At 41.8% G+C, this 8889-nt stretch overlaps 1 protein-coding gene and 1 pseudogene across 1 annotated transcript; both read right to left on the reverse strand.

Annotated features, from left to right (window-relative positions):
• Positions 1-2167: 2167 nt before the first annotated feature.
• On the reverse strand, positions 2168-3291 carry LOC116254849 (pollen-specific protein C13-like). The gene is made up of 2 exons (XM_031630457.2): positions 3051-3291; positions 2168-2764 (listed from the first exon to the last, which is right to left on the reverse strand). The coding sequence occupies exons 1-2, from the start codon at positions 3211-3213 to the stop codon at positions 2442-2444; spliced, it is 486 nt and encodes a 161-aa protein (XP_031486317.1). The 5' UTR covers positions 3214-3291; the 3' UTR covers positions 2168-2441.
• A 3021-nt stretch (positions 3292-6312) lies between these two features.
• LOC116255221 (aspartyl protease family protein 2-like) lies at positions 6313-8681 on the reverse strand (annotated as a pseudogene).
• Positions 8682-8889: the final 208 nt, after the last annotated feature.

An 8889-nucleotide genomic window follows, 5' to 3' on the forward strand; every position in this document is an offset into this window, starting at 1 on the left:
AACTTATAAAAAACATTTTGACTTCTACATTTGCAACTTAATACCAATTATTTGGTCTCCTTAGAATCGATGATCCAGATTAACCACATTTGACAACTACCATTTTTCCTAAAGAGATCCAAAAATTTTTATAGGTGTCCTACCTGTGGAATGAAAATATCTCACACATTAGATGAGCTGAAAAGACTTTGAGTGTAACCTAATTTGCTTAAAAGCATCTATCAGATGCTTAGCTTAGTCCTCGCTTTTGGTTAACCATTCTCTAGGTCTTTCTTTTTCTTGGGCGTTTGTAGGAAGAGTCTCATTTTCCTGTAATTTCTTGGATGCTTCTTTCACAGGGAGGAGGACGATCACAGTGGTTTGTGCAGACATGCTTTCATGGTAGGGATGTCAACTGATCGGATTGTACCGTTCATTATATGCGATTTGGTTTACCAGATGTTCATATATTTTGATTCAAATATGGATGAAGATTGTTTTTTGCATCCACAATATGAATCCAATGTCAATCAGGCTTCTATTTTCACATGTGAATCAAAATCCAACTTTTAATTATGCAACCAAATTCGATTTGTATTTAGATATGTCTAAAGCTGACTGTATATGCTATGGAGTATAAGATTGATTGGACACATATTTAAAACTAAATGTGAATAAGAATTTGATAGGATGTCATGATTAGAACTCCCACCGACGTAGTTTTTTGTGTGTCCACACACACACACACAAACAAATTAGGGCATTGTTTTTTTTTCTTTGAAAAGAAAATTGGAGTGCTAATATATAGTAAAATCCTTAGGTACCGTTTGGTTGCAAGAACAACCGTTTTAAAAACAAAAAGTTCTTGTTCATATGAACAAGTTATGATTTTGTCTAGCATTTGTTTGCAAAGAAAGAAATTCCAACATGTGACTTGTTTAACGCATCTTTTTTATCTCTCTCTCTCTCTCTCTCTCTCAAACACATGATAAAACGTGTGAACTAATAACAAAATTCTTGCTCGATATAAAAAATTCACATACGATGAAGAAAAATATTTTAAAACATATTAAAAATATACACAAATTAAATATTCACTTTTCTCTCTCTCCCTCACTGCACACGGGAGACTTAAAATCAACATATAATGACATAAGATACTTAACAAAGTATGTAAAAAGAACATCCAATCCAATAAAATACTCTCTCCCTTGGTCTTTCTATCTCTATAAATACAATCTACATAAAAACTGGATATGATAAAAGAAAATGCACAATAAAAGATGTAAAATATATATGAGCCAAAAAAATTACTCATCTGCCATGCTCTGCTTTCAAATTTTGGACAGTTTAAAGTAAAATTGGATGGGTTTTTATTTTTATTTTTGCATACAACATCGGGCATGATTTAACTGCGATGCACTTCAAGATCGGTTGTCAATGATTCACCAAATTGATTGAAAGACATTATAGGGAGATTCGATTTGAAATTTGCTAAAAATATTGATGGTTGCTGATGAGCATGACCATATGAGAGTGTGCGGTTTGGCTGTCCATCTCATCTCATAAACTTACCATATATTTGTCTATCTTCTAATTTAACCATTCGACAACAAAATTTCTATTATTCGGAATTGAGGATGGGCAAGACCCATGCTTGTAAAGCAAAATACTTTTGAAATACGTGCCAATTTAAGTGGAAAATGTTCTTGTTGAAGATCTGATGGATTGAGGGATCGTGGACCAGATTCAACTCATTGTTTATATGGAAGAAAAAAAATAAAAGAAGAAGAAGAAGAAGAAGAGGAATGGGGATCAGATAAACTCAGTGTTTATGTAGAAGAAAGAGGGCAAATGGAGAAGAAGAATAAGAAGAGAAGAGGAAGAAGAAGAGAAGGAACGATAGAAGAGAGAGTGCTATCCAGTGAAGGTGACTGAACCGTCATAACTATGAGTTGCAGGCAATACTATGAGGAGATAAGAGAGGAGACTTACGAGGGAGGGTGAAATTTTCAGGCGAGAGTTCTTTTCGAGCAATTTTGAGCTGAGGGAAAATCTGTCAACAAATCTTTTAAGATGCCAATATGAATATAAGGAGTTTTCATGTGGGCAACTGCCCACGCCTGTCCACACGTAGCTCGGCCACTGATGAAGAATCCAAGCACTATACCATACATAGACAAGGAACTTGATGTGGCAAATTCTTTTGATTTTTTTCAGTGAAGCACAAGAAGAATTTGGCAAGTTACAACTGCGACCATGGCACACACTCCAAGACTCAATTACAGGCCATGCTTGTATCAAACTGACGACAGAAAAAATGAGTGATAATTTAGTGAACTTGACTATAAGCATCACTCAATTTCTTTCACTCTTATTCTTATAGGTGGATGAAGATGGCCAAGAAAAATAAAAAAAGAAAATGAAAGATGAAGTTGGTGGCCCTCCGGGCTCATGTTTCTTTAAGCCTCGATCTCATAGAGCTGGCTCAGCTGGGTGCAGACAGGCAGGGGAGTGTCCTTGATGAAGCCGAGGGAATTGGCGTAGCGGGTGGGCGAGGAGATGCCGCTGTTGCTGGTGAGGAGGATGCTGGCGCGCTCGCGGCCCTTCTCGAGCTCGGTGCAGCCGGGCTGGGGGCTGCTGATCAGGATTGCCTCGCAGATCTCGTCCGGCCTCTCCTCCTCCACCGGGATCCTATATGTTCCCGTCGCATCCGTCACTCCCGCGATCCCATACGTCAGCTGTCCCGTTGCCCTGTCCCTGCATTCTACCCTCACCTTTGCACCTGCAACCCATTCACAATTAGGGTTCGAAAATTTGCATGAATCGGATTCGATACGAAAATCCAGTTGGAAATGTATGGACTTGGATATGGATCGGTAAATGGTTTCATTCAGGTACAGATCTAGTGCTAGCAAAATATTTAAACTATTTTTTGTCAATGTAAAAATTAACAAAAAATCCTACAATATTTTAAAGTCTAAACAAAAACTAGCACGCTGTACTATTAGATAGACGAAGAATTTGGCGTTGAGCAAGGACATGATGAAGGGTCAAAGTGGGTTCAGTACCTGCAATGTAGGTCGTGGCCTTGGTCTCGAACCCGAACCGACAGGTGTCGCAGTAGACGCGGCCCTGAACGACGAAGCGGTCAAGGCCATGGGCGGGGGCGGCCAGGGCCGAGAGGATGAAGAGGGCGACCAGTGCGGCGGAGGTGGGCTTGGGTCCGGCCATGGTCAAACAGGCAGGGGGTTCGGGTCGAGAGGGCGTAGATGGATCCGAGTATTGATTCCACCGCGGCCACTCCCTCGACGAGAAACGAAGGGCCCCAATGGGCCCTTTATATGAACGACGAAACCACCCCCTATTAGTCCGTATGGAGCCTCTGTTGACCCGTTCAATCGGGTTCCTCCGCGATGGACGGTTGACGTTAGAGAGAGAGAGATGCGGCCGCTCCATTGATTCCTTTGTGGCCGTATCGTATCGGTCTCATTGGCTGTTATTGTGCGTATCAGCTCGTAACCAAACAGGTACATGTTAATATTTTTTTTTTTGACGGTTTTCGAACATGGTAAATCAGCCTTAATAAGTCAATTATTTCTTTGAATTTTTGAATTAAAAAAAAACATTTTCTGAAAAAACTGATTCGAGCTGATTTATAAAAGCCGATTCGATTCGTTTTGCTGGACTTAGCAAATCAATAGGGGGCAGACACCTTTATTAACGCTGTTGGACCGATTCTTTCGTGCTTATTTTGGATTACACTTTTATGCTTATATTCTGAACAACTCTTCCCTTTATTTTTTTGTAAGGATTCATTCAAGCAGTTGGATCAACAACTTTTATGTAATTGGATTTGAATTTGGTGTAAAACTTTTCTTCCCAAATTCGGTGAATATCCTATTTTGGATGGATACCCAGATCCAAATTGCAAATAAAAATTACATAGTTTTGTATTTTTTTTATGTTTTAATCTAAACTTAGCTTGAAGTGGATTCAGTGATATCCGGTGTGTGGGAGAAAATTTCACTGCCAGAGTTAATGCCGAAACTGTCCTCTTCTTCCTTCTCACATCCTTCAAGGTCTAGGGTTACTTTGTTGCGTCAACATGATACTCCATCTATGTTTTAACTTGTATATCCATGTCTCCTTTTTACAGCACAAAGAGTTGATGTCGTTGAGGTTTGAAATAGAGACTGACTGATTACCATTGTCCCGACCATTGCGCTAATCCCCTCGGGCATGGATTCAATGATATCAAATTAGTTCCTTGTGAAAGTGTTTATATTTTTGCTCCAAATCTGATATGACATAATCCCTAATTAACTTGTCTCTCTTGGTCCTTCTCCTTCATCAAAAGTTACCTCCATATTTGATTGCTGAACAAAAATACTGCTGAAAAATCCAAACCCGATTCGCCATTGTTCTATATTCTTCATGAAAGTAATATCCAGATATATTTTTTTAGCCTATTCAGATTCAAAGCGTTCGGATTCGGACCAGCAGTTTAAGAATTTTGATCCGCGTTCGGATCAGCTTTCTAGCGACATGTTTACCTTTGCTCATTAATTTTCATTCAATGTCTGCCTTTTGTGGTTTTCCTAATCAAGGCTACGAATTTTCATTAAATGTCTGTCTTTCTTCTAAAGCAAATGCATCAGGCAGGCAGTCCTGATGATGGAATTCAACATGGTCAGAGGATTATATATATATATATATATATATATATATATATATATATATATATATATATATATATATATATAACCTGGTTGATGTTATCAGATGGCATCATAAACCATTGTTGCAATAAAAATAACCGATAATTTTTTAATAACAGATTTATGCTATGGCCATATCACCTGCAGCCCCTCAAAGCAAGCGCCACTGTCCCATGAACTCATCAGCCCATAATATTGTGGGGTAGAAATATATGTATGTATAACCAGAGAGAGAGAGAGAGAGAGAGAGATTTTCATTTTTGAACCCTTGGATGGTTTTTTGGGGCAGGAACTACCAATGTGTTATAAGGACAGGACTAACAAAAAAAAACCCTTCAAACGCCACTATCACAATCTCTTCTTCCAATGTATTTATTCATCAGTTATTGTGGTTAACTTATGATTCGTTTAGTAGGAAAGACAGTTTGTGAATATCTTAAAAATTGAAACAGGTTTGTGGAATAATAATTTTTTATTATTTCATGAAACAATAGTTCTATTATTTTATGTACATGCTTCAATTTTTAAAGTTGATTTATAAGTATTTCAGCTACCAAACAACTGAAAAAATACATAAAATTGTCTCCCTTTCCTTTTTTTCAGATATTTTGTGATAGAAAGTTTTCAACACTGATATACAGATCTGGATTTTACTAATACCAACCAAAAGACACAAAAAAAAAGTTGTGGAAGCCAAACCAACCAAGCACTAGGAAATTTGGCTAACAAGAAATGCTACCAACACCTGGCTCAGTCCGCCGCCACATGTTTATTTTCTCCACAATTTTCAAAAACATATCCTTCACTGAATCTGTGAAGACCTCAACCTTCCCCTGCTCTCGCCGGTGGGACCAGCGCCCTCTGCCAGAGCCAATCTCGTCCACCTAGCCAGGCGAGAGGCGCCGCCAGTGGTTTCCTTGAGAGACGGGTCACGGATAGAGAAAGAGGAAGGAAGAAAGGAATCAAGGAGAGAGGGAAAGGGAAAGGGAAGGAGGGAGAGTGTACAACAAATTTGGGCCATCCAGGTCCACATTTGATGTCCCTTACTTACTGTATAGTTAATGTTAAAGTTAACATTCGGGGATAAAAAAACCAGACATTTAGGTTAGGCATAAAAAATAGCCCTTTTAGTTTTAGTTTTTTTTTTTTTGAAAAATTATTTAAACATCTTAATATATTTATAAAAATTATTTTAATATAAAACAAATCAAGTTGTTTTGATGAAAAACGTTGATTTTTCTATTCTCCAACTGTTGATGTTATGAAAGCCATTCATTTTTACTTATTATAAAAACAATATGAAAACCAAAAAAGGATCAACCTAAGATCATATTGGTATGGTTAGACTTCAAAATAAATAACTTGATATCATTTTTAAAAGGTCTGCTTTGATCCCTGACCTATTGTCTAGTTTCTACCAATAGCTATTATATATATATATATATATATATATATATATATATATATATCTAGAGAGAGAGAGAGAGAGAGAGATTGGGAAAGAGATTTTCATTTTTGAACACTTCAAGGTTCATGGTTTAAGCGGTACTGAAAGGTTTTTGGAGAAGGGACTACCATGCCTTACAAGGGCAACATAGATAACAAAACCTTCAAACAATCACTTCTTCTAACATATTCAGTGGTTATTGCGGTCACCTTTGGTAAGTGTCTGCGTCCTTCCTTCTTCAAATATTTGTGATCGAAAATATTTGTGATCCAATATCTTCAAGACTAATATTCAGATCTTGATTTTACTGAGTCCAATGAAAAAGACACAAAAACAAATTGTGAAAGGCCAACCAAGCACTGCAAGATTTGCCCAAGCTACCAACTTTTCTCCATTGCGATGGTTACGGGTTACTCCAAGGAATACGTTGCTTAGTTCGATCACATGTTTCTTTTCTGCACAATTTCCAAAACCACATCCTCGCATTAATCAGCGGCCACCCTAACTATGGCTTCCACTATAAATATCAACACATTTCTCCTCAATACCACAACCTTTTAGCGCTCACCATGGCTGCCTTCTTCTCCTCCTTAGCATTCGGCCTTCTCCTGCAACTCTGCTCTTGCTTGCAATACTGCCTAACCCTACCATCATCTTCGCTTGCAAACCTCTTGGCTTCTCGGTAAACCTCATTCATCGGGATTCATCACTCTCTCCTCTTTATGACCCCTCATTCACTGTAGCCCAACAAGCCAAGCAGACGGCTCTGCTCTCCATGTTGCGCTCCATCTCCAGCCCCGTGGTGCTTGGCTCCTGCGAATATCTCATGAAACTCTCACTTGGTACACCATCCCGCCTCTACTGAGCCACGTAGCGACCTCATATGTACGACGTGCCGCCCTTGTGACTCCTGCTCTGTCCAAACATCAATGTTTGATCTATTTCAGTCGTCCAGCTACAAGAGCACTTGCATGGAACTGCCCAGGACACTTTTGTTTGATGATGGTTGAGCTTCCAGGAATTGTCTTTGGTTGCCTTCATAGGTTGCCTTCATAATAAGGCACACCGACTCCCGCTTTGCTTGAAGTTCAAGGCCTTGTTGGCCTCGGCGGTGGTCTCGCTTGTAAATCGATTGGCTCTTCCATTGATAAGAAATTTGCCTACTGTCTTCCTCCCTATAGCAATGAAATCAATTCCATGGGACAGCTCAAATTCTGAGAGGACAGAGAGTTTTCAGGCAAGGAAGAGGTTCCAGAGACGCCGATGGCACCAGGTAGTTCTCAAGGCACATATTATGTGCTCAACCTGATTGACATAAGCATTTGAAACAACAGACTCAATATACAATTTGGTGATATACAGAGGACTTCATTGTTAAGAGACGAACCCGACTCAGGACGTGACGGGGTCAAAGACGACCCGGATGTCCTGCAGCTGGATGTTGCCGATGATGGTGAGACCACTGCTGGTACCGGCAAAGGCAAAGCAGAACAAGCCGGCGGTGTTAACAAGAATCAGATAGTTGCTTGGCGGAATTGACAGATCGGAACCTCAACCAAAGTCCAAGACACCTGTGGGCACCTTAACAACATCCTTGCCGCTCAGGTCGTAGCACGTGTTGAACAGAGAGAATCCGGCAGTCGTGTGGTTCAGCTGCGTCATCCCTGCCCGGAAAGCGTCCCTCATCGCAATGTACTGTACCAGGCAGGTGACGGAGGTGCCAGAGTTGACAATGACCCCACCGTTTCCGTTGCCAGAGATCTGGAATTCCGACACCGCAACATTCACTCATCGGGACCTTCCGCCCATGCTGATTCCAACCAGCTGGACGTAATACAAGGTCCCTAACTTGGGGTTCGCCACCATGGGAGCAAAGACTGCGGCGCGGTAGGGAGCCGGCAGTGCAGCGTCACCAAAGATGTGCGTCGATGACGATGAAGTGGAGCCAGCTTGACTGTCGGAGAGGCAGTAAGAGAAACGCCCACCGAAGATCCGGCCGACCTGCGAAGGCAAGGAAAGGTTGGCGTGGCCGAGACCGAGCAGACTAGCGGCACCGACAAACAGGCCCTCATTGTCGTGGTCGCTGCCGAGGGTGACTCGGCCAATGGAAGTCCGTCCGAAGGTCAGGTTCTCGGTGGAAAAGTCGCCCATAGTGGAGGATCCGTCGCCGTACGACACTTGGTAAGGCACGAACGGCGCCTGGAGCAGAACCTTATCGTTTCTGTTGGCAGACATATGGAATTCCGACTCCGGAAAAGGTTCTGCTCTAGGCGCCGTTCCTGCCTTACCAAGTGTCCTAAGGTGACGGATCCTCCACTATGGTCGACTTTTCCACCAAGAACCTGACCTTCGGACGGACTTCCATCGAAAGAGTCGCCCTTGGCTGCGGCCACGACAACGAGGCCTGTTTTTCGGCGCCGCCCTCCTTGGTCTTGGCCACGGCAGCCTTTCCTTCCCTTCGCAGGTCGGTTGGATCTTCGGTCGATGCTTCTCTTACTGCCTCTCCGACCATCAAGCTGGCTCCACTCCATCATCGACGCTCATCTTTGGTGACGCTGCACTGCCGGCTCCCGGCCACGGTGCGGTCTTCGCCGGGACCAGCAGCGGCCTCACCATCATCAGCAACATCCAGCAGCGGGGCATCTGGGTCGTCTTCGACCCGTCGTGTCCCCAATCGGGTTCGTCACATCGTTGGGAGATATGCCAGATCGATCATCGTAGACTCGGGTACCACCCTGACTT

This window comes from Nymphaea colorata, chromosome 5 (genome assembly GCF_008831285.2).
Source record: "Nymphaea colorata isolate Beijing-Zhang1983 chromosome 5, ASM883128v2, whole genome shotgun sequence".
Classification (NCBI taxonomy): Eukaryota; Viridiplantae; Streptophyta; class Magnoliopsida; order Nymphaeales; family Nymphaeaceae; genus Nymphaea; species Nymphaea colorata.

Coding starts and splice junctions, on each gene's coding strand:
- LOC116254849 (XM_031630457.2), bottom strand. CDS start 3,213: ATGGCCGGACCCAAGCCCACCTCCGCCGCACTGGTCGCCCTCTTCATC. Junction 2,765..3,050: donor GGCCACGACCTACATTGCAG/GTACTGAACCCA, acceptor AATGGGTTGCAG/GTGCAAAGGTGAGGGTAGAA.